General features: G+C 47.6%; 1 protein-coding gene across 1 annotated transcript in view; it reads left to right on the forward strand.

Moving 5' to 3' along the window:
- Positions 1–26,133, forward strand: part of KCNN3 (potassium calcium-activated channel subfamily N member 3) — an 86,743-nt gene that overhangs the window by 5,303 nt on the left and 55,307 nt on the right. The window contains exon 2 of the mRNA XM_033135821.1: positions 12,006–12,101. Within this exon, the coding sequence (XP_032991712.1) occupies positions 12,006–12,101 (96 nt within the window). The remainder of the gene's footprint in view (positions 1–12,005; positions 12,102–26,133) is intronic.

Genomic DNA, 26,133 nt, shown 5'->3' on the forward strand with positions numbered 1-26,133 from the left:
GGCAGGGCTTGAGCTATATGGGTGCACAGGGGGCTGAGGAGGCTGCAACTCTCCAGGTGTTGTTGGACTCCAACTCCCAGAAGCCCTAGCAGCTGGCATGGCCACAGCAAGGAATGATGGGAGCTGTAGTCCAACCAATAACCTGCAGGGCTAAAGACTCTCCCAGGTGAAAATACTAATTTTAGTTTTTTTAATTTTAATTTTTCTGCTTCTTCCTGGCCTCTTGCTAAACACAGATAGTGTGTGTGTGTGGGGGGGGGGGTGTCATGTCCCCATGGGGGGCTCTTTTCTTGCTTTGTAAGGTAAGGGTCTGAAATTGTATGTGTTTTTAGGGGTAGGGAATGGACCCATTCACCTGCCCTAGATCCTATTCATTCTGAATTTCATTTAGACCCCCCTCGCCATTGCCTTTCCATCAAGAGTCTGAGGCAGACAAGGTGAAGGTGCCCTTTAAGATTCTGACACCTGAGGAACGTGCATTTGCACGGCTATTGTGACCCCTTTGTGCCACGGGACTTTTAAGCTCAGATTCAGAGAGGAATCATAGTACTGTAGAATTGCAAGGGAGCACCAGGGTCATCTAGTCCAACCCCCTGCAACGCTTTTGCCGAATGTGGGGCTCAAACCCACAACCCTGAGATTAAGAGTCTCATGCTCTACTGACTGAGCTGTCCAGCAGCTAGGGGCTTGCAAACTCTTGGGAGCTGAATACAGTACAGGGGGAACTGAGAGTGGTGTGGCAGTTAGAGCGCCAGACTCAGACTGGTAGAGATGTGGGTTCAAATCCCCACCCAGCCAATTATGCTCATGGGCGACGGGGATCTGCGCCAATAACAATCTCTTGGCCTAACCTACCTTGCAGGGTTGTTGTGAGGGTAAAGGGGGGAGGGAGTGGGGTGGGCGTAGCAGAGCGGAAGGCAGGCAGCCCAGCAGTGGGTGGAGCCAGATCCAAAGGCAGGCTGAGCCGTTCCCTGATTGGTTGTAGTTAAAAAGGCAAGTAGGTAGGGCAGGTTGAGGACAGACTGAGGCTGGCGAGGCAGTGCCTCATTTGCCAGAATGAATCTGTCTCAACCTTGGGCTAATTGCTCTTTCTTGCCTACCTCACAGGGTTGTTGTTGTGTGGCAATAAAATCTGGTAGGCGGTGGGGGGGGGACCAGTTGCTCTTTCTGCACATAACCTTCCCTTACAGAGAGGAAGCGCTGGGGGAAGCAAGGGCACCAACACTTTTGAGTGCTTTGGAGGAAGAGGTGGGGAGAAATGCAAGAAATAAAACAGATAAATAGACCTTCCTGGCTGGGTGTGAGACGGTTTGTCAGCTGGCAAAGCGCGGCTGCTGTGCACATGCGCAAGAGGCTTTCTCCTCCATTAATTAATCTGCTTGTTCCAGTGCTGCATCCTAGCCTAGGGAGAGAGCAAGCACACCACGTAAGACTTGCAAAGTTGTGGGTGGGATTGGTAATCTTGAGGGTGAGCATGTGGCCCCCTGGACCTCTCTGTCCGGCTCTCCACGCCACACCCCTCGCGGGTTCTGCATTGCGCCCTGATTATTTTTCCCAGGCTGGACTGTGTCCCTTGGACTCCCGATTGTGGCTTCCTGCATTCCCCACCCCCTTCCTTAAGCTCTCTGCCTCGATAACCTATCTGCATTATGACAACACTCAGACTGCCCTGCCTTGCAGGGTTGTTGTGAGGATTCTGTGGAGTGATGCATAAATGAGGGTTAGGGAAAACTGTGATTCCCCCCCCCCCCCCCCGATTGCATTTATATCCCACCATTTTCTCCAAGGAGCTCAGGGCAGTGTACGTGGTGGCTCTCTTCATCTCCACAACAAGAGGTAGCGACTGGCCCAAGGTCACCCCATGATCTTCTTGGTCAGGTGGGGATTTGAACCTTGGTCACCCAGGCCCTAGTCCAACACTCGAACCACCACACTACTATGGCCCTCCCAGATGCTGCAGGTCTCATAATTCCTGATCATTGGCCATTCTGGCTGGGGGCTGATGGGAGCTGGAGTCCAGGAGACATCGCTGCATCCCTCTGAGTGCATTTAATATGTGGTCCCTGATTGGTTGGGACGTGTGTTTAGGATGCCTCCGAGGCCCTCCAGGTGTTGCTGGACTCCGACTCCTATCATCCCTGATCATTGGCCATGCTGTCTGGGGGCTGGAGTCCAGGAGACATCACTCCATCCCTCTGTGAGTGCATTTAATATGTGGTCCCTGATTGGTTGGGACATGTGTTTAGGATGCCGCCGAAGCCCTCCAGGTGTTGCTGGACTCCAACACCCATCACCCCTGTGCTATCTGGGGGCTGGAGTCCAAACGCCTCCCCCCCCACAGGGCACTGGGTCCCCCCTAATCCCTGGGATCAATGCTAAGATATTCTCCCTTGCCCTGATTGCTTCTGATTTCGACACCGCCTTCCCCGCTCTCCTGCCAGGCGCACTTGGGTACCTGCGTGTCTGCATTTAGAAGGCTGGGGGAAGGAGTGAAGTTCTCTGCGGGGAAGGGAACGTTGGCATGGGAACTCTTTACAGGGCCTTAGAAGCGTGGCGGGGAGGCAGGGCTGCTCTTTGGGGACTTGCCAAGGAAAATCACACACCCTCACACTCTTCTCCCTCCCACCACCCGAAAAAAAAAACCAAAAACAAAACAAAACCCCATGAAGAATGTGTGACGCTGGCACATTGCCACCTCTGGGGTTGGTGTGATCCGGAGCCTGCCCCTTGTTGCAACACAATAGCAGGTCCCAAGGTTAGGCTGGGGGAAGCGTTTCTTTGCTTTCTTCTCATGCCAGTTGGTAGCTAAATATATCTCTTGCCTTTTCTCTCCCCCCCCCCTTTGATTCTGCATTCACTCTTTCCCCAGCTCTGAGGAAGAGCAGCATTTGGTATCTTTTTAAAATATATATATATATTAAGGAGGTGATGGAGATCAAGCCAGCTAAGCAGTGTGAGCTCCCAGCCCCAAATCCCTGCTTCCTTGTGAGTTGAACTACTTTGTGCGGGGTAATCTGCGCGTCCTCAGGGGCACCCTTGTTTTATGCAAATCCTTCCCTTCTAATTTTGCTTTTTTCAACCCCCCCCCCCCCAAGTTGAATTTTAATAACAACTTTCAGGAAAAGGAAATGAAAATAAAAGGAACTAGGAAGATTAAGTTGCCAGAGTCCAGGGTCTGCAAACCAAGCCTTATGAGGAACGGTTGAAGGAGCTGGGTATGTTTAGCCTGGAAAAGAGGAGATTGAGAGACGGTAGGATAGCCATCTTCAAATATCTCAAGGGCTGTCCCATGGAAGATGGAACAATATTGTTTTCTCCTGCTCTGGAGTGTAGGACCTGAAGAAATGGGATTCAGGTTACAAGAAGGGAGATTCTGACTAAATATCCCTCAGGAGGTTGTGGACCTTTGAATTAGCTGAGATTCCTTCATTTCAGGGGGTTGGACTAGATGACTCTTGGAACCCCTTCCAACCCTATAATTCTATGATTCTATCATTTACTGAGCTGACCATTCCCTTTGTTACTTAGAAAAGCATTAATCAGTGCATTTTGTGTTTCATTTTTTTTTGTTAATCTTTAAATACTTCATACAGAGGAAATTATGTAGTACCTGGATATTGTTCCAAATAGATGAAAATAGACAGACCTCCCAGAAACGTATCTGCTTGCTTGTTTAGATGGCTCAAGTTTGTCATCTGAATCAAAGCTACTACATACCAGATTTTATCAAACTGTCCTGCCACTGTTGGAGGGTTACTTTCCTTGGGCCCTGCAGGCCCTGTCTGTGAGGTTCTGAATATTCAAAATGAAACTGCAGAGATGCAACAGTCAGAGCTAGGTTTCCTCCTTTCCTTTCCCAAATCGACTTTTTATTCTCTCTCCCCTGCTGATGTGTAAATAAATCTTGCCAGCCCAAGGTCTGGTTGGAGCGTAGCTGTTGTGCCTGTTATGAGTTTGAGCTGAAATCTAGGAACTGTGAAATTTTTAGGAGGGGTGATGGGACAAGTGAGATCCTGCAAGGAAAAACTTAAGCACTCCTGAAAGCTGTCATCCTCACTTTGGGGTTTTTTTTGTTTTGTTTTTTGTTTTACCTGGGAGTAAATCCCATTGGACACAGTGGGGCTTCCTTCTAAGTAGACTGAGGACTGCGCAGTTAATCTTGTCTGTTTAGTGAGAGAGGCCGTAGGCACTGTGTGAAATTTCTCAAAGGAATCCAATAGTGCTTAAAGATCACCATAGAACAGGGGTCAGCAAACTTTTTCAGCAGGGGGCCGGTCCACTGTCCCTCAGACCTTGTGGGGGCCGGACTATATTTTGAAAAAAAAAAATGAACAAATTCCTATGCCCCACAAATAACCCGGAGATGCATGTGAAATAAAAGCACACATTCTACTCACGTAAAAACACCAGGCAGTCCCACAAATAACCCAGAGATGCATTTTAAATAAAAGGACACATTCTACTCTTGTAAAAACACGCTGATTCCCGGACTGTCCATGGGCTGGATTTAGAAGGCGATTGGGCCGCATCCGGCCCCCGGGCCTTCGTTTGAGGACCCCTGCCATAGAATCATAAAATTGTGGAGTTGGAAGGGACCCCAATAGTCATCTAGTCCAACCCCCTGCAATGCAGGAATCTCAGCTATAGCATCCAGGACAACCAACCTATGCTTAAAAACCTCCAAGGAAGGAGAGTCCACAACCTCCACGGGGGAAACCGTTCCACGTCAAACACCTCTTATAGCCAGAAAGTTATTTCTGATGTTTAGTCAGAATCTTCTTTCTTGTAACTTGAAGCCATTGGTTCGAGTTGTACCCCCCAGAGCAATCTTGCTGTTCCATGTGGCGACCTTGTGGATACTTGAAGATGGCTCTCAGATTTCCTCTCAGTCTCCTCTTTTCCAGGCTAAACGTACCCAGCTCCTTCAAACATTCCTCATAAGGCTTGGTTTCCAGACCCTAGATCATCTTGGTCACGCTTCTCTGCACATGTCCCAGCTTGTCATCAAGGCCACATTCACAACATACATCATAGCTTCTCCCAAACAATTCTGGGAGTTGTAGTTTGTCAAGGGTGTTGAGAGTTGTTAGGAGGTCCCCCCATTCCCCTCTCAGAACTACAGTTCCCAGAGTGGTTTAACAATTCTTCTTCCCAGGGAATGCTGGGAACTGTAAACAAAAATAAGAACACATTATTGTTATTTTGAGTGTGTCTGGTGCTATACAGAGTCCAAGAGGACAGGGCCCTGCCCCTATGAGCTTACAGTCTTACAGATTTGACCACAGGTGAAACAATAGAAGAAGACTGGAGGCCTAGGTAAACAAGGAAGTGATATGCAATGGTTAAGCTCAGTTAACAGGCACAGTTAACAGGCACATTTTGAATTTTGAGAGAGCACTGAGGGCGGCTGTCACAAAACAGCTGCATTTAGGGTAAAGGACACGGCCTAACGCAAAATGGCTGCAGCATGACACAAAATTACAGAGACAGCCACCCCATGCAACTGTATTCTTACCATAGGGAAGATTGTGGCGATTACACAATATATATATATATATTTTAAACACACACAAACCGATGCTGTTGGTGTCTAACAGTAACAGGGAGCAGCATTCCTCGGTACAAGGAAAAACATGCAAGGGGGCCACAATCACTCTCACTTTGCAGAAATTGCTTAGGATGTCCCTGCACATTTCCTTGTATTTGTTAAGGTTGCTGAGAGTTGTCAGGGACTCATATTCCGGCTCACAGAGCTACAATTCCCAGAGTGGTTTAACAATTGATCCCTCTTCACAGGGAATGGTGGGAATTGTAGCTCTGTGAGGGGAACGTAGGCCTCCTCTGAAGAACTCTCAGCACCTTTAAAGAACAACACTTCCCAGAATCCTTTGGGGGAAGCCATGACTGTGGTGCCACAGTGCAGGCATAGGCAAACTTGGCCCTCCAGATGTTTTGGGACTACAACTCCCATAATCCCTGACCACTGGTCCTGTTAGCTAGGGATGATGGGAGTTGTAATCCCAAAACATCTGGAGGGCCGAGTTTGCCTGTGCCTGCCATAGTGCTTTAAACGAGGGTGTGAATATGGCTTAACAGAGGCAACTTAAAGTATAGGACCCTGCCAAACGGATGTGGTGGTAATAATGGTCACATACACCTTCCATTTAAAGCACTGAGTGCTGTAACCAGTCATGGCTTACCCCAAGGAATTATGGGAACTGTAGTTAGGAGAAAAAACAAAATAAAATAACTTTTTTCCCCCAGTAGCACCTTGGAGACCAGCTAAGTTTGTTTTTCGTATGAGCTTTTGTGTGCATGCACACTTCTTCAGATACCAAAGGACACAAAAGCTCATACCAAGAACAAACTTAGTTGGTCTCTAAGGTGCTACTGGAATTTTTTATTTTATTTTATTTTGAGTATGGCAGACCAACACGGCTACCTACCTGTAACTGTAGTTAGGAGACTTAGGAGACCTCCTCCCCTTCCCCTCACAGAGCTACAGTTCCCAGAGTGGTTTAAGGAACAGCCCCTTCTCCTCTGGGAATTATAGCACCGCGAGAGGAAGTGGGGTCTTCTAACCACCCTTAACACATGTTGTTTCCCAGAATCCTTTGCGGGGAAGCCATGGCTGTTCAAAGTGGTATGATGCTGGTTCACATGCAGACTGCAGATGGGACCAATCTCTTTCTGCCCTGCCAGGGCTGTCGTTACCTGCTGTGCCAGCCGGACCAGGGCAGAGGAGGTGGGGGGGCAGCATCCACTGTTGAGGGGACAGCTTGGCAGCTTTCTCCTCCATTCCATGCCGTTTGGCTCAAAGTAGAGGGTGGCACGTCGCTCCACTTGCTTCCCGCTTTTTGCGGTGGGAGCTGGAGATTCCTGGGAGCTATAAATAATGCTCCGCAACCCGCGCCTTTCCCCACCCCACCCCAAAAGCACCAGTTCCTTCCCCCTGCCCTTCCCCGGCCAATCCTATTGTGTTCAGGAAATTGGAGCTGAGTTGGCAAGGGGCACCCTTTGCGTGGGCGGGGGGGGGGGAAAGAGGGGAACCAACAGCTGTGAGCAGGGGCGGGCAGAGAATTCCCTTCCACCAGGGCTGGGCTCGGGTGGCGCCTTGCCAGCAGTGCCCCTGCAGGGATGCCAATCAGCTTGCCTTTATCCTTAGAAATCTGCGTGTTGCAGTCTTTGTCGTCTTCTTCTTTGAAATGGGCAACATTTTGTGCTGAAACCGTTGCCAGTTCCTCCCTCTCGCTGCTCTGCTTTGAGCCCCCCGTGGTCTCCCAACTGGGGTATGCCTTTTTATTTTGTGGAGTGGGAGGAACAGAGTTTTTATTTTTGGAGGGGGGCTGAATGCAGAGGAGAGGCTTCAAGCTGTTTATTTATTGCATGCATATTCCACCTTTTCCCCGTACTCAAGGTGGCTTGCATGACTCTCCCCCTCCTCTGTTAATCCCCACAACAACCCTGTGAGGTAGGATAGGCCAGTGAGCTTCATGGCCGAGTGGGGATTTGAACCCTGGTCTCCCAGGTCGTCGTCCGACAACCTAAATGCTGCACCGCACTGCCTGTTATTACATTTCTATTCCACTTTCCTCCAGGGACCTCCAGCCGGCACACATGGTTTTCTCTCCCTCCATTTTAAACTCACAACAACCCTGGAAGGTTGGATAGGTTGAGAGATTGTGGCTATTTTGTTGCCTTAGAACCGGGCCCTTAGGGCCCCAGTCAGTGTGGCCAATGTCCAGGGAATTATGGGAATTGTAGTCCAGCAACATTTAAAGTAATCCATGTGAAAATAGATCTTACGCAACCCCCCCCCCAAAAAAAACCCATATTTATATGTGAGTGGTTGTATTTTCATGGGGTTGTTATCTTCCTCTTGCTTGAGTGAAAGGTCTGAAACTAGACATAAAACAACAATGGGGAGGGGGAAAAGGTTAAGCCTGTTTCCCTCACATCCTCAGACCCAAGGTGTGGAATAATGGCAAGGGTTCTCCCCAACAGTCTTGTGAGGTAGGCCCAAGAGATGGTGACCGGCCCAAGCTGACCTCGTGAGCTTTGTGGCTGACTGTGGGTTTGACTGTGTCCATTTACCACCCCAGACTGACACTCTTGTACCGCTATGCCACATGGTTAGAGTGCTGGGGTAGGACTTGGGAGACGCCAGTTCGAATCCTAGCTCAGCCGCGAAGCTCACTTCATGAGTAAGGCACTTGGCTTGAGTTGAATGGATGTGGCTAGACTCCCAAATCCTATCAACCACAGCAGCCGTGGCCAATGGTCTGATTGCTCATGTTTAGTTGATTTGATCCAGGTAGCGTTTAACAAAGAGAGTATCAATTTTTTTTCGGTCTCTCTCTCGTCTCTGCCATCTTCAAATACGTAACGCAGCAAGGCCAAACTATCCTATCCCAGTTTCTGTACATCTTCCTTGCCTGTTCTCCACTAGCGAGTCCAAAAGTATTCCAGGCTAACATAATAATAAAAAAATGAAACCCTTCCCTGATTTCTCTGGCAGGAGGATTTTACCTCAGACCTTGCGATCCAGCATAGCTACGTGTATGACACTCCTGGCTTTCAGTGTTTGAAACTAGCCAGGCGCCGGGCGCATTTTGCACCTGGCTTTTGACCACTTGCAACCAAGTGAAGATGCCTGGGCCCTGGTCTCTTGTGACAGACCGTTCCACCAAGTCGGGGCCAGTATTGAGAAGGCCCTGGCCCTAGTTGAAGCCAACCTAGCACCCTTGTGGCTCGGGACCTCCAAAAAGTTATTATTTGAGGACCTTAAGGTCCTACCCGGGACATACCATACCACACTGATGAGCTGTTGGCCTGATCTAGCAGGCTGCTGTTACGTTCAGTGGGGATTGGCTATGTTCTAGATTGCAGCCTGTGGGTTTTGGGAGGAAAGCAGTTGTGGGATGGGCAGGTGCGTGTGTGTGTGTGTGTGGGGGGGTAACAGCCGCCATTTGCTCTTTCCCCGAACGATTCGCAAGTGGCTAATTTCAGGTCGCTTCGATCCATCCGGAGACACTAATTGGGTTTTGCGCCAGGCTCGGATGAGAAATATCTAAAGCCTCGAGAGGGTCAGGGCAGGAGTGTGTGCTCCTTGCGGATGGTACTAAGCATAATGAGGCTTTAATGCCTTTTTTTGGTAAATGAAGGGGCTCTTTCCAACGGAGGGCTAACTCCTCTGTTCCTCAACGAGGGAGAGAGAAATCGATGGACAGTAATGGAGAGGATCAGAAGGAAATCGTTCTGATAAATAACTGTGGGTTCTCCACTGCCTGGAGGGCCTCTCCTTTAAGTTCTCCTAGAGGCCGCCAACAGTCCTTTGCTGTGCTGGGCTCCTGTACCTTTTTAACAGCTGCAAAAATCCAGCAGGCATGTTTTACCTCTCCCCATTGTCAGCCCTGTTGAATTTCTGCAGGAGGGAGGGAGATAACACAGGTTCACACCACCCCCTTTCTAAGATCCCCACCACTGCCCAGTGGGTCGGGAAACAGCTGAATAAGCAATAAAGAGGGGTGGGGTGCATTGTGAACCCCGAAATGCACACGAAAGCTCATACCAAGAACAAACTTAGTTGGTCTCTAAGGTGCTACTGGAAGGAATTTTTTTATTTTTTATTTTGTTCCCGCTTTCTTAGTCACACCTACTGCCAACATGAGGACCCTGCCCCAGAAAAGCTAGCTGCCTTTGACTGAAAAGTTTTCTTCCCACTTAACAGAGCCCTTCTGTACCTGGCTCTCAACTCTTCTTTCCCTTTGACAGGGAGCTGCTTTTGGATGAATAAAAATAATAATAAACGAGAGGTGCCCCTGAGCACATGCCGAGTGCAGCCCTCATAAATGCATCTCACGGCAAGTAGCAGCTGCAGCAGCGAAATGCTGCTAGATATTTATTCTGCTTTTTGCATCCTGAAAAAGAATAAATCTTTATTTCTTTTTCAGTAAACAGAAAGAAGCCGGAGGGAGTAAGGGCAGGGAGAATGGAATACAACAGCCAATGCAAGCACGGTGGAGAAATGGAAAGGACACAGTTATTACCCAAGTAATATCCTAAACTAATGAGTGTATGTGCACAGGAAAGTGTACTGGGGCCACTGAGGACGCAATTACCATTGAAAAACAAAAATCAGTGAGGGATGTGTGCTCAGTAAATGAGGGCATGAATGAAAATGGTGATTATTTTCCGTTCCAAGCTTTATTTTGCCCTCCAGAAACAGCAGGCAAGGGGGTTCGCATCCTTTTTGGACACTGCACCCCTTGCAGAAGCAACTGATGGAACAAAATGCTTGTTAAGAAATCGAAATGCCTTTGCACTTCTTTGTGGCTTATTCTTTCTTATTCTTTTTTGGAGGGGGAGGTAAGGAGACACGACTGGATCACTTTTATTTGACATCAAAACACCCAAGGATGGGGAAGCGTGTAAAGCCGCCCCCCCCCCCCCGGCCCGCTGCTGTTTTAAAATCATCCAAAATGATCTCCCCAGCTCAAGCTGTCCTTAGTTACTAATAAATGAGGCTCCAATCTTCACCCCACTTACCGGGGAGTAAAACCCATTGAATTCAGTAGGACTCCCTTCTGAGTACATATGGTTAGGATTCTGGTCCAAGTTAATAAATAGTCCAGATGGGATGAAGGAGCGTCTCCACCTCCACCGTTCAGCCTGGACACTGAGGTCCAGCCCCGAGGGTCTTCTGATGGTTTTCTCACTGCGATAAGTGAGGTTACAGGGAACCAGGCAGAGGGCCTTCTCGGTGGTGGCGCCCGCCCTGTGGAACGCCCTCCCACCAGATGTCGAGGAAATAAACAACTATGTTTAGGGAAGTTTTTAATGTTTGATGTTTTGTCATGTTTTTAATATTATGTTGGGAGCCGCCCAGAGTGGCTGGGGAAACCCAGCCAGATGGGCGGGGTACAAATAAATAATAATAATAATAATAATAATAATCATCATCATCATCATCATCAGAGTTGAAAGATGCAGAAACATTCAAGGAGGAGTCAAAACAGGACCAGGGAAAGGGGTGGGGCCTACAAAGAGTCCCATGGGCCAAACAGAGGAAACCCAGCCAGATGGGTGGTGTATTAATAATAATAATAATAATAATAATAATAATAATAATAATAATAATAATATTATCCATGGGGTCTCTTTCAACTCTACAGTTCTATGATTCTATGTTTAAAGTGGTATGATACTGCTTTATATGTATGGTGCAGACAGCGGTCACAGTTATGTTGATTTCAGTGAATATACCATGAGTAGGACCAGCATAGATTAAAGGTAAAGGGACCCCTGACTGTTAGGTCCAGTCGCGGACGACTCTGGGGTTGTGGTGCTCATTTCGCTTTACTGGCCGAGGGAGCCGGCGTACAGCTTCCGGGTCATGTGGCCAGTATGACTAAGCCGCTTCTGGCAAACCAGAGCAGCGCACGGAAACGGTATTTACCTTCCCGCCGGAGCGGTACCTATTTATCTGCTTGTACTCGAACTGCTAGGTTGGCAGGAGCTAGGACCGAGCAATGGGAGCTCACCCCTATTTATCTGCTTGCACTCGAACTGCTAGGTGGGCAGGAGCAGGGACTGAGCCAACGGGAGCTTGCCCCATCGCGGGGATTCGAACCACTGACCTTCTAATCGGCAAGCCTTAGGCTCTGTGGTTTAACCCAGTGTTCCCCAACCTTGGGCCTCCAGCTGTTTTTGGCCTACAACTCCCATCATCCCTGACCACTGGCCTTGCTAGCTAGGGATGATGGGAGCTGTAGTCCAAAAACAGCTGGAGGCCCAAGGTTGGGGAACACTGGTTTAACCCACAGCGCCGCCCGCGTCCCTTAGCATAGATCGCAACCCTGTTATTATTGTTATTATCCATCGCCCTAAAATACCCTGCTGCTTCACACCGCCTGCGAAAGGGAGAAGGGCCTGCACTGCAGGGTTATTGTGTGTGTTGCTTTAAACCTTACAGCTAACCTCTCCCTTCCTTCTCGGTTTGACAGGGCTCCATGTTCTCACTGGCGCTCAAATGCCTTATCAGCCTTTCCACCATCATCTTGCTGGGACTCATCATTGCCTATCACACCCGAGAAGTTCAGGTAATGCCCCTGCCGTCCTACGAGTTGATGTTAGATCAATGTCTCTTTTATTATTATTATTATTATTATTATTATTATTATTATTATTATTATTATTATTATTACCAGTTGCTTGAAGTTAGAGGTTTCAGCAGAACAGCAGTCTTCTCCAGCTGGCAGTGCCTGGTGGGATTTGTAGTCCAAAAACACCCAGAGGGCACCCATGCTGGTGATGACTTTTGTGCATTCATTTATTTTTAATTTAACGCAGTTTATTCATATACTGTTTTTTTAGCCTAAAGGGACCCCGAATGCAAGGAATGGCATATTAAAACGAAATACATACACAGTAGGGTGTGATAAAAGTGGCATTAATCAGTCAGCAAACAAAGCAGGAAGACAGCAAAATCACACCAGCCGCAGAGAGCTTTCTCTCACTAGAGAACAAATGGGTGCTGCCGCCAGCTCTTCTTAAGGACTAGAAACCCCGAGTAGACTTTCGAAACCCCAAACAAGTCTATCAACATTTCTTCTTTATCCTTCGGTGAAGAGTTTCGTCCGCGCTTATCTGTACGCCACCTTGGAATCTCTGTCTGAGGAACGGCAGCTAAAAGATTTGAAGCTGCAGGGCGGCTAAGCTATGGTCTTCAAGGTGGCGTCTGTGAATATTGGCCATTCTGGTTGGGGCGGATGAGAGTTTGGGGGTAGCAACATTTGGAGGGCCACTGCCCACCCTTGCTTTAAATCAGGCATCCCCAAACTCGGCCCCCCCAGCTGTTTTGGGACTACAACTCCCATCACCCCTAGCTAACAGGAGCAGTGGTCAGGGATGATGGGAATTGTAGTCCCAAAACAGCTGGAGGGCTGAGTTTGGGAATACCTGCTTTAAATGAAGAGTTCTGTGGGTGCAACTTGAAGTAACCCCAAGTCATAGAAGGAAGGGGGACTGGAATGAGGCCTGACAACTCGCAACTTGGAACAGCCCGGAGGGGGCAGTTATTATTTATTAAATTTATATATCGCCCTATACCCGCAGGTCTCAGGGCGGTCAATAAGTGTGGGGAGGGGATTTGTCTTTGGGGTTTAGGTGTTGCTGTGCAGCTCCCCCTATCGCCCCTTTGACGCCATCCTGCCAGTAAAACCAGATCCCTCCCTGCCTCTCCCTCAAATTTTGGTTTTTTTTTAACAGCAACCTTTCTTCAGTCGTGGGCCGGTCCACTGTCCCTCAGACCATGTGGTGGGCCGGACTATATATATATATTGGGGGGGGGGAAATGAACGAATTCCGATGCCCCACAAATAACACAGATATGCATTTTAAATAAAAGCACACATTCTACTCATGTAAAAACACGCTGATTCCCGGACCGTCCGCGGGCCGGATTGAGAAGGCGATTGGGCCGCATCCGGCCCCTGGGCCTTAGGTTGCCTACCCCTGCTTTAGAGAGCTGATTTTTGCACCTGTGCTAGTAAAAAAAATATGTGTGGATGTGTTGGGGGAAGGAGCTTCCCCTTTCTCCCCTTCCCCAAAATGTTTTGTGATCAGTAGGAAATGTTCCATGGACCTAAATGGCTTGAGATCCCATCCTTTTTTGGGGGAAGGGGGATAGCCCAATGGGTGACAGCTAGGCCTCCTCCTTGCCACTGTCTGGCTGTGGGTTGCCAAGGTTACCAGAGCAATTGACACTGCTTCCTGGCATTTTTGTTTTTGCTCATTGCATGTCCTCCTGCCCCCTTCCAGCAGGCTTAAATCTGGTGCTCACAATCAGGCTCTGGGTTTATTTGGTTTATTCGTTGGGGTGGTGGTATGGGCACTAAACTAAACCCACAACCTTTCTTTCATGCCAGGTTCATCTTTCCCGTGAGGCATTTCCTCCTCTTCCTCCTTAAAAAAAAAAAGTTAGACCCCACATGTGTGGATTTAGGTCTTGCCTCTGAACATGTGCAGAGTTCCTCTCAAACGGTGCAGAAACCAAAGTGGGCGAGAGGCATGGAAGTGGGCTGGGAGGGTGGCGATACCTGACGTTTTTATGTATATACGAAGATAGCTGGGTGGAAGAGGGGATTTTATTATTAAATTATTAGATTTCTTGCCTGCCCTTCACTGTTAGTGAGGTGACGCCAGGAGACAGCTTCAGACGGGCTTGTTGACAGCACTGATCAGCGAGCCCCTCTTTGAAAGGAACATTCGGGAGCTCTCTTGAACCTTTCCAATGCTCCTTTGGAACAGTGCCTTTTCTTTTTTTGCAGAAAACAGTCTCACAGGCCAAATTAGGAGCCGTGTTGGGCTTACTAAGATCTGTAGGCTGGACGTTCCCTAGTCCAGCCACGACGTGACTCTGGCTCCTTTACATCCCCCCCCCCAGCTGCTGCTATTTAAAAGCAATGAAAGAGGAGCTGGGGAACAATTCACACTGTTTTTCTTTTCTTTCTGTATTCTGCTTGGCCTTGGCTTAGAAAACCCACCCCATTCCCCTCCACAAACGAGTATACCCAGTGGTTCCCTCTGAATCTACCCTTGCTGGGGTCACCCTGACCCCATTGCTCATCTCCTCCTTCCCCCACAGATTTTATTAGCACCGCAGCGTGCCAGGAAAGCAATGGGAGAAGGAATTATACTCCTTCAGCTGTGTGTGCTTGTGTGTTTTCCTTGCTTGTTAAACAGGAACCGCTGCCAGATGGAACTGATTCTCGGTTTGAAGCATTCATGGGGGTCTTTGGGTCCAGGCTAGGTGTTTGCAGGGTTTAGGCAACTGGCATTTTTGAAATCCCACTCTCCATCGCACCACCCCCTTCTCACAGAGACTTCCCCTATTGCAAATTACGATTGTTTCTGTGCATTTCAATGTTATTTTGTTGATTTATAGCAGGCATAGGCAAACTCGGCCCTCCAGATGTTTTGAGACTACAATTCCCATCATCCCTGACCACTGGCCCTGTTAGCTAGGGATGATGGGAGTTGTAGTCCCAAAACATATGGAGGGCCGAGTTTGCCTATGCCTGATTTATAGCATTTATACCCCCAAACTTTAGCCAAAATGGCACTCCAAAAGGGGTGAGGTTTTGCCCCTGTGCCTCCAGATATCAAGCACAGAGTTGGAGGTGATCTCCAGAACCCCCACCCCTACTCCTTTTCCCAGCTCTAGGCTTGGGGCCGGGGAGGTAGTTTTGGGGGACTGATCCTGCAATGGAATTGTGTCTCTGAACCACTGCAAGTGGATTCAAAGCAACTGGGGAAATCGGCTGCATTCTGATGTCATGGTAAACTGTGGTTTGTCATTTTGGGGTTGAACCTAGCTTCTACTGGGCTTGTGCATGCCCCGCCTCCCTTTTCACCTCCATTTTTGAACAGTTTAACCACAGTTTAGGGTGTGGGTGCAATCTTAACTGTGGTTTGGTTGAAACAAGCTGACTTTGTAAAGTGTGGTTTGAAGTTGGCTTGTTTCAGACAAACCACAGTTTTTTCAGCTTTGGGTGACAAGACACACTGTAGTTAATCAAAAACGGAAGAGGAAACTTTGAAACTTTTCCTGGTCAGACCAGCAGTGAGGTGGGGAAGAGAAAGTGCATCAGCACAGGGTGGAAATTGGGCTTGCTCTCATTTTGATAAAACCATGGTTTGTTGTGATGTCCAAAGGCAACAGCCTTTCGTACAGCTCCAAGGCTGGAAGGAGAGGGAGGGCTCACCGTGCTCTCCAACAGAATTGTGGCCTGCTGTTTCTGTACTTATACAACTGCTTCATGGCAGGTAGGCATTCAACAAATGTAGCAACTCAGAACGCTGCTGCTCTATAGAGAAGCTTCTGATTTTGAGTTTCAGCCTGTCAGACACTAAAAATAAATTGTGTTTGAGAGATTTGTTTGTGATGAGCCTGCACACTTGCCTACGTCTTTCGGGCTTCTCGGAGTTAATGATATTTTGTCCGCTGAACTCCTTTTTGCTGTTGTCATTGCTGAGTTTTCTGTGTGCTTGTCTTGCTGATGGTTTTATTTTTAGAATGCATTTTTACATAAGCCAACGAATCTGGGAAAGGTAGCATGTAACATTTTAAATAAATTAAGCACACCCACCCAACCAACCAACCCAAATTTGTATATCTAGTAAAAGCTGCCTTGATAAATAAATAGACCCAAATTTGCATGTGCCCCATTGGCATACGTTATTTTACTTCTCTCGGGACTCTCGCTTCTGAAATTTCAACTTTTGGCCCGTGCATTTTTAAAACGCCTATCTTGAGGTCTAGAACCATAATTTTAAGAAACAAAGAAGGAAATTGGATATTTCTGGATGTGGAGTTACTCATCTGGTATAAAGCCAGCATTTTGCAATTATGGGGTCTCCAGAACCATCACATCTCTAAGATCTGGGCTTTGAGCCTTCTCTAATCTGGGACCAGCCCACCCATAAGGGAAGGCGAGGCAATTGGAGGCAGGATCTGCAGGGATAAGCAGGTTCTGGTGCCTATCTTCCTTCTTCTCCTCTTTCCTGATGTAGATCTTCCCTCACCCCCTTCTTTCCTGGTGCCATTTTGGAGTCTGCCTCAGGTGCCAAAATGCCTTGGGCTGGCGCTGGGTTCTCCCGTTGGCGGTTCCCCGGCTGGTTCCTCCCAGCATTCCTCTGCTTCCAACCATGACAGTGGCTGTGTTCTGCCTGCACGACCGGAGGCAGCAATGCTTCTGAATGAATACCAGTTGCTCTTGTGCCCTTCTAAACCTGTTTTTCCAATAACCCCTGGCTGCCTCTCCTGTTTCAGTGCTGCCACCAGCTCTCCCTCGGGGCTAGTCTGATGCCTGTTAACGGATTGCAGCTCTTTAGAGGGACGTGTTCTGTTTGGGAGTGGGCTTTCCATATCAATCCCTCGCTTCAGTCCCTTGTAAATGCTTTCCCCGTGTCGGTGGGGGGGATTTGTCCCCTTGTCAGGCAGCTGTCAGCAGTCCTAAGACCTAATGGAGAAGTGGAAGACTGTAGGGAGTGCAGAGTTAACCCTCGACGTCATGGACTGGCTGGATGCAGAGGAGAAGTGGGAGGCACCCACTGGGGAACCCCCAAGGGAAGAAGGCTTAGAGCTTGGAGATGGGTGGTGGGACGACGATAGGTGGTCAGAGGGAGAAGACTGGGAGGAGGTGGTGACCGAAGCTGAAGAGGTAACAGGGTTTAGTGAGCTGGGAGAGTCTGTGGCAGAGAGGAGCCCAGGAACAGAAGCAGTAGCAGGAGGGAGGCCAAGAAGCAGAGAGGAGTCTGGCTGGCGAAGAAACAAGGGTGTCTCCTCCTGCTGTGACTAGCTTCCTCTCCCCATGTCTCCCAGGACCAGGAGAGGTATGAAGTGGGAGGAGCAAAGGCAGATGTGCCGGCATAGTCTTAGATTGCTTGTGAAGGACCGGGGAAGGAGTAGATTTAAGGCAGCTGTGGGAAGGGAGGGGGTGGATCTTCAGCTTCCACAACTGCCTCGTAGGGGCAAGACCTACCGAGAAGAGTTGCTGTGCTCATTAGGCCTGGCCCTCCTGAGCAGACCTTGTTTCTTCTAATAAAGAGTTGTCTTCACTTACTCCATGTGGTTTATTGCTGGCTCACTTCTGACACTTAGGGTGGTCTCTCTCTCTCTCTCTCTCTCTCTCTCTCTCTCTCTCTCCAGTGGTACCTTGGTTTTCGAACAGCTTAGTTCTCCAACATCTTGGAACCTGAACGCAGCAAACCCGGAAGTGACTGTTCCGGTTTGCGAACTTTTTCCCTGTTAGGTGAACCTGCTCCGTTTTTAGCATTCTGCTTCCGATTAGAGCGTTCCTCTTCCTGCTTGAGTGTTCCATTTCTAATTTGAGTCCCCCACTTCTGATTAGGTATTTGGAGATTATATTTGGTGCTTTTCTTTTTGCTATTTTTTGCGTTTTGTTTGGCTTTTTCGGTTAATTTGTTCTTGTGACTGTGTAGAACCCAGTTCGGCTACTGATTGATTGATTGTGTGACTGCGGAAATGGATAAAAGCTGCAAAGCCAAGAGAACCATTAACAGAACAACAATAGAGGTAGTAAAATTCATGTTAAATTTCTGTTTTAGGGGTTGTTTTTAAAGTCTGGGATGGATTAATCCATTTTGCATTGCTTTCTGTGGGAAAGCGCGCCTTGGTTTTGGAACGCTTTGGTTTTGGAAAAGATTTCCGGAACGGATTTAGTTTGAGAACTAAGGTGCCACTGTACACACACCATAGATCTGCATACAGAAAGTCTCAGTGGGGCAGTCCCCAGTCCCCTCAGCTTAAAGGATCTGGAAATCAGGGGTGGGGAGCCTCCATCCTGGGGCCAAATACAGACCTTGAGACCTCCCTATCTGACCCTCGGGACTCTACCTGCATCAGTTGCTCTGCCCACTTTTTGCCTCTGGCCCCACCCACCACTGTCATATCCCCAGAAGGCTGCCCAGGAGGGAATGCGGCCCTCATGCTCAAAAGGGTGTGTTGATATAAAAATTAGGTTCAACCCCAGAAGGGAGTCCACAAACCCGGGGGAGATCCTTAGTAGGGCTCCCCTCCTCTCAAGAGCACTTATGAATAAAATAGAGACAATACAGAATCTCCCAAGGCAAGGCGATAGCCCTTTATTTGTTACTGCTGCAGCAGGGTGTCTTGCAAGCAAAAGACCCCCGAACAAAGGCGCGCAAGCTCCTACCGTGTTTCTCCTAAAATAAGACACCGTCTTATATTTTTTTTCGCTCAACAAAACACAGTATGGCTTATTTTCAGGGGATGTCTTATTTTAACCGTGTCGCATCGGTACGCTGCATAGCCACGCCTCCCCAGGCTGTTTTAATGGGAGGTACCACGTCACTATGGCTTATTTTCGGGGTATGGCTTATTTTTGGGGAACGGCTTATATTTCGCAAATGCATAGAAATCCTGCTATGGCTTATTTTATGGCCATGTCTTATTTTAGGAGAAACAGGGTATATAGACTTTTGAAATTGCCCCCCTCCAGCTCAAGACCACCCCTCCATACATTAGAATTACATCACAAATTGGGAGGGTCTGGTAGCAATGATCTGAGCATCTTGGACCCTGCCCCCCATCCCTCTTGCCCTCCACCAAAAAACTATCAAGTGAAACAAAATATATTTACATTTCCCTATATCCCAGCCAAGTTAATCACACCTTTTTGTCTGACACTCAGGTATCAGGATGCCAGAGATTTATCACTCAGGCAGAGGGCTGCTGAGTAGCTGGAGGGGCAACCCCCCCCTTGTTCCTGAGACAAATAAATACTTGGTCAGTTTGGAGTCAAAATGGAGTGAGGCCTGTCTGTGCTGTTTTTCAGACATGTGGCCTTATTTGTTTTGGTACATTAATAACAATTATTATATATAAAAATAAAATACCTTAAAATTCTTACAACAGTGTCATACAGTCGTAGCATGGGGACAGCTTTGTTTAGCACTGCTGTGAATGGGGCTGCCTTGATTATTGAATGAGCTGTCAGGGCGACACATAAAACAATGTGCCTTTGATGGACCCCCGTGGGCGATTTACCTGCAGGGATGGAAGTCGGATGTGCTCTAGGCGTGGGTGGCGAGGTATAAGAAACAGCAGTTTTGGAATAACACGTACCAAAATACATAAAATCTGTCAAAAGAGCAGTTTCCTGCAAGACACCCAAACCCTCATATAATGTGCAGGAGATAAATCATTAGTTTTATCATTAACGAAAGTCATAAAAATCCCAACACTGTCCGGCAATGTAACATATACCATATTTTTCTGTGTATAAGACTAGGTTCCCCCCCTAAAAAAATAAGGTAAAAAATTAGGGGGGCGTCTTATACTCTGAGCCATCTCCCCCCATTTTCTTAAATCTGGGTCCCCAAAAATAGGGGGCGTCTTATACATGGGGGCGTCTTATAGATGGAAAAATATGGTATATGGCTTGTCCCCTGATTGCTTTCATGCTATGCCAGTTTTCCTTGAAGTTGTGTAGGAGACTTTAAATCCCTGGAACAGCTCAGTCGGTAAGAGACTCTTAATCTCAGGGTCAGGGGTTCGAGCCTGATGTTGGGCAAAAAAGATTCCTGCATGGCCGGGGGTTGGACTGGATGACCCTCGGGGTCCCTTCCAACTCTGCGATTCCGTGAGTGGTTCAGAGGGCGTACGACGCAGCTGCATCTAGCAGAGCCCGGTGTGGCCAGGAGCCTATGATCCATCCAGCCTGAGGCTGGGATGGCTTGCACGCTAGTGCACAGATGGCCTCCTCCTGCTGCTGCTGTGACAATACACAGCCGCTCCCAGCTGCCCTTTCACCTTGAGTACACAGAGAGAAATCGGCTTCGTGTAACTAAGCATGAACCCGGCAGCTGCGGAGGGTGCTAATCCCACCTACTCGCCCTGCGCAAAACATCTGCTTTCTTCCGCTCTGCAAGGCTGAGCTTCCCTTCCCAGTTTTTCCCAGGCACCCGAAACCCCAAGACACGGCTTGGTTTGGCGTTTTTGATACTGGTGGGAGCCAGGAAGAAAGTAGGAGAATTTGCCTTGTTGGCAATTTCCTCCTCCTTTTAAGAAAAAGATGCCCAGAGATTTCAGCGCAGAATGCTCTGCTGTCGGTCAGGGAAGCATTTCAGAAGAAGAGCCCAGAAGGATCGGGTCAAACTTTGACCGTCAAAGGCCCATCTTGTCAAGTATCCTGTTCTCCCAGTGGCCAACTCGATGCCTCAACAGGAAGCCCACAAGCAGGACCCGGGTTCAGGAGCTGCTCACCCCACTGTGTTTTCCAGCAACTGGGATTCAGAAACTACTGCCTCTGACTGTGGAGGGAGAATGTAGGGAGAGCCTAGCCATTGTGGCTATCAGGCCTTCTCTGCATATTCGCCTCATTCCCTTTCAAAGCCGTCCAAGTTGGTGTCCACCCCTTTATCTTGTGGCTGGGAGTTCCATAGTTCAACTACGCCTTGTGTGAAGAAGAACTTCCTTTTATCTGTCCTGAATCTTCCAATGTTCATTGGATGTCCCCATGTTCTAGGGTTATGGGAGAGGGAGAAAACCCATCCCCTTTCTCGATGCCATGCATATTTACATAAACTGCTTTCGTCTTGCTCAGATTTTCTCTATAAAACTAAGAAATTCCAAGTGCTGCAATCTTTCCTCATAGGGGAGTTGTTTCATCCCCTTGATCATTTTGTTGTCCTTTTTCTGAGCTATGTAATATCCATCTACAGTGGTGCCCCGCTAGACGAAAATAATTCGTTCTGCGAAAATTTTCGTTTAGCGGTTTTTTCGTCTAGCGAAGCGGCAATGACAGCCGCGCTCCGCTAAACGAAAAAAAAAAGACGAAAATTTTTCGTCTTGCGAGGCAGCCCCATAGACTTTTTCGTCTAGCGGGGCAGCCTTCCGCTAGACGAATGCATTCGTCTAGCGAGTTTTTCGTCTAGCAAGGCATTCGTCTAGCGGGGCACCACTGTAATTGTTTTAACCTGCCCTGGGACATCATCATCATCAACAACAACGGACAAGATCCAAGTGCAACAGCAACTCTCCCTTCAATTCCCAGCTGCTGGTATTCAGAGGCGTGCTGCCTTGGACAGTGGAAGGAGAACATAGCCTCTTCTTCCATGAACTCATGTAATCTTGTCCAAAAGCTATCCAAGTTGTTCGCCATTATTTATCTTACAGGGGTGAATTCTGAATGGAGCCTCCCCCTTCAGAGGCAGTCTACCTCTGAATAGTGGATGCTGTGGGAAGGCAGAGAACATACAAAGATAAGAAGAGCCCTTCTAGATCAGGCTGGGGGTGAGACTCTTAATGCAAAATGGCTGCCCTCACACCGAAATAGCAGAAAAGAGAAAGGAACGTAAAGTGGTTGGGGAGGGGGTAATCTATTCATTTGTTGTTGTTGTTGTTGTTGTTGTTGTTGTTGTTGTTCATAAAGGAACATGTTTGAAACCCTTTCTTCTTTTCTCTGCACTGTTCCATCTTGGTTATTATATCACCTGTCACTGGTGTGCTGCTGCTGTAGGTTAGAAATCATTCCCCCCCCCCCCCCGAACCCAGGAATCATTTTGAATTACTGCAGCCAGCCAGAATATGCAGAGCCACAAATGAAAAGGCATAACTCAGTGCTGGCTGGCAAATTTTTTAACCGTCTTTATGGAATAGAAAGGAGTACAAGGAAAATACACAGGAAAAACCAACAAAGCATTAAACAGGAGGATCCTGGCTCACCTTCCCATAATTGTACCAGAAGAGACTTAACCTGTTGAATTTCTGCCTGCTATACAGCACAAGAGCCCTGTCTCCCCAGAAGAGACTTAACCTGTTGAATTTCTGCCTGCTATACAGCACAAGAGCCCTCCCCCCCCAGTGCCAACCAAAGCCTAGGCTGCCATCCTGCACCTCCTTACCTGGGGGTAGGCCCCATTAAGCACAAAGAGACTTCTGAGTAGACATGCCATACCTTTGTAACACAAGTTTCTTGAAACAGTGCCTGTTGTTTAGCTCCTGCACAGAAAAAGGCATGCCTGAGCCTCTTTGTAAAGTTTTCAGATTTGCTTTTTGGTGAGTGAGGGGGATTTTAAAACAATAATAAAAAATCATTCTACTACCTTTATCATATAGTAGTATTTTCAGAAAGTAACTTCTATTGCTATGGATTTACCTGATTTCAGATGAAACCCCCCACTGGAAAATGCTTCCTGGTTGCTAGGGAGAAAGAAGGGGCAAACAAGGACTATTAAATAAGACAGAAGCAGGAAAGGGGAAACCAAAGGGGAGGGGAAAGCAGCAGCTCTTTAGGATCCCAAAAAATTCTATGGATCGGTCTCCAAACAATCTCAGGGCAGTTCACAACATAACATAAAATGGGAAGGGGTGGAGGAACCCATGCTCCCCAGAGGAATGTTGGGATAGAAATAAAGTACAGTCATACCTCAGGTTACGGCCGCTTCAGGTTGCGCGATTTCGGGTTGCACACTGCGCCAAACCTGGAAGTAACGGAACTGGTTACTTCTGGGTTTCGGGGCTCACGCATGCACAGAAGTGCTAAATCGCGCTTTGCGCATGCGCAGAAGCACCGAATTGCGTCATGTGCGTGCGCAGACGCGGCGGCGCGGGTTGCGAACTCTGCGGGTTGCGAACGCACCTCCCGCACGGATCGCGTTTGCAACCCGAACGTCCATTGTAAATACATGGTTAGACCAGTATTTCACAAACTTGGGGGGTCCAAGCTGTTTTTGGACTACAACTCCCATCCTCCCTAGCTAGCAAGACCAGTGGTCAGGGATGATGGGAATAGTAGTCTGAAAGCAGCTGGAGACCCAAGTTTGGGAAACACTGGGTCAAGATGCTTGGAATTCGGAAGACCCTCTCGTTGATCTGGCGTAGATCACTTGAGCTTCTGTCTGCGGTAGTTAATGTGTGAACACTGGTTTGTGTGTGTTTTAATGTGTTTATACGGCCGTTGCATCAATGCTCTGTGTTATCCCAAAAGGAACCTGCTTTGTAGACTGTTGGTGGATGGTGTGGAGGTTGCCGAAATGCAGGTGGAATTTCTCCCCAGGGGCTCCTCCCTGCTTGGCTCCAGGTGATGCAGATGTTATTGATGTGTCTCAGGTAAAGGTCAAGCCTCTGGGGGAGAGGAGGCAAGAGACATGTGATTGCATTCTGGCACTCTGCAAAAACGCCCATGGCGTAGCGATGCTGCTCGTGTTCCTGAACCTGAAATTATTGCGGGTTGGTATAGAAAGTTGGCGGAAGAAATATGAGAAGGCTGGGAGGGGGGATGAATGACTGTGTATTTACAAGTCTGCAACAAAATGTTGCTGCGTTCTGTTCAGCAGCCCTGTTCCTCCTCTCCCTGGTTTTCCACTCTTGACCTCCCCAGCATTTAGCATTCTGTGCTCATTGGTTCCTCCCCCCCCCCCACTGCAAACGAGTTTTCCCACCTCCAGATCTTTTTATTGTTGTAGAATGGGTATATCTCAGAGGTAGAGGATCTACCCTGCATGCAGAAGCAGGGGCGTAGCAAGGGGGGGGCGAGGGGGCGGGCCGCCCCGTGTTCCATAATGGAGGGGGTGACAAATTATCAAGGAATTTTTTTTTGAAAAAAAAGGTTTTTTTGAATTCTTTTTGAAAAAAAAGTTTTTTTGAATTTTTTTTGAATTTTTTTTTAAATGCCTGCTCCGAAGGTCTTATCTTACTATACTAGGGAATATATAACTATATATGAAATTTCATGCATATTGGTTAATATCTTGACCCTCCTCCACCAAAACAGCTGTTCATGAAGGCTGAAATTTCAGTTCAGAGAACACTTACTGTTCCCAACCCTAACCCTGTGGAAAGCCGTCTAATTAGACTTTAATTTGATTTTGAGATGTTTTTTAGGAGGTAATTTAATTATTGTTTGATTTTACACCAATGTTATGTATCTGATGTTAGCCACCCTGAGCCCGACTTCGGCCGGGGTGGGCGGGATATAAATAAAAGTTTATTATTATTATTACTTGTTATTATTCCTTTGTAAGAAAATATGAAATAACGTAAAACCATTTTTTTGTGTGTGTGTGGGAATCAATGGGGGGGGGGTTTGACAAGAAATTTTTCGCACTTGGTACCACCTGACCTTCCTATGCCTGGGGGGGGGGGTTTGACAATTTTTTTTGCCCCCGGGTACCAATTTACCTTGCTACGCCCCTGTGCAGTCCCTGGAATCTCCAGGGATGTCTGGGAATGTCCCCTGCCTGAAATGATGGAGAGCCTCTGCCTGTCAGTGTAGACAACACTAACCTAGGTGGGCCAAGGGTCTGCGACAATTATAAGGCAGCTTCCTACGTATGAACTGTGCTACCTTTTAAGATGTGTTAGTTTGCACTAGGGACGTTTCTAGTGACAGGTGTCCACTGTGAGAAGCAATTTCATCTTGGCTTCTTTGCCAGCTTCTGCGAATCCTGCTCAGAGAGTTACTTTTATCTATCTACAAGGGCTTGGCTAGGAGGCTGTGTGTTTCCAGACTCAGGGCTTTGCACAAAGCCAAGGATTAGCTTTGGAAAGGTTGTGGGGTCATTACAAGTCTGCAAGGTTTCCTAACCCCATCTATGCTTGCTGGACCTCTCCAAACTCCAGAACTGGCGTTGTTGTTGTTGTTGCTGTTGATTAAATTTGTATACCCGCAGGTCTCAGGTATACAGTACTCCAAACTTCAGACACTATAGCTTCTCCAAAGTCCCATTTTGCTCATGCAAGGGATGTGTTCCATGTTTGTAAGCAGTTGATCTTTTAGTGTAGCTGCACCTGGACTTTGGAACTCCCTGCCTATTGACACCAGGCTGTACTCTTTCTGGCACCTACTAAAAGCGTGTTTTTGTTTTATTAAAAGCAAAAGCCTATCCAGACATGTAGAGCATGGAGATACAGGTTTTCAGCTGGTTTTTAGCTCATCATCATTCTTTATTACGGTCAAAGACCAGCTCTTAAGAAGGAGGTAAAGTAAAAATAAAAATAAGTACAACGGATCCCTTTGACGAAACAGTTTCCGGGGATGTTACATATATAAAACTCTTTGAACAAGATTTAAAAGAAAATTATTAATTGCATTACAATGTTAAAGATTTAAAATACCCGGTAGTGGCTGCAGAAAGCTGAGCCCGGCTCGCTCGGGATTCCATTGAGGAGAAACTTAGATGGGCTGAGAAGAAGGTCTATATCTGCAAATTTGGACACAAAATCTGGCAACCGCCCTGTGGCTTTTAGCTCATCATTGACTTTAACTTTTAAAAAGGGTTTTCAATTGTTTTTAAATATTTACTGATAATTTCATTGTACAACACTGATTATAAACCACTTTGGGTTTTGTTTTGTTTTTTAAAAAACCCACACACAATTAAGTGGCCTATTAATTTTATGAAATACAGTGGTACCTCGGTTTACGAACTTAATCCGTTCCTGAAGTCCGTTCTTAAACCAAAACCGTTCTTAAACCGAGGCACACTTTCCCTAATGAGGCCTCCCGCCGCCGGTGCCCTTCCACCGTTCGGATTCCGTTCGTAGACCGAGGTAAAGTTCACAAACCAGGACTCCACTCCTGG

The sequence above is a fragment of the Lacerta agilis genome, chromosome 17 (assembly GCF_009819535.1).
Source record: "Lacerta agilis isolate rLacAgi1 chromosome 17, rLacAgi1.pri, whole genome shotgun sequence".
Classification (NCBI taxonomy): Eukaryota; Metazoa; Chordata; class Lepidosauria; order Squamata; family Lacertidae; genus Lacerta; species Lacerta agilis.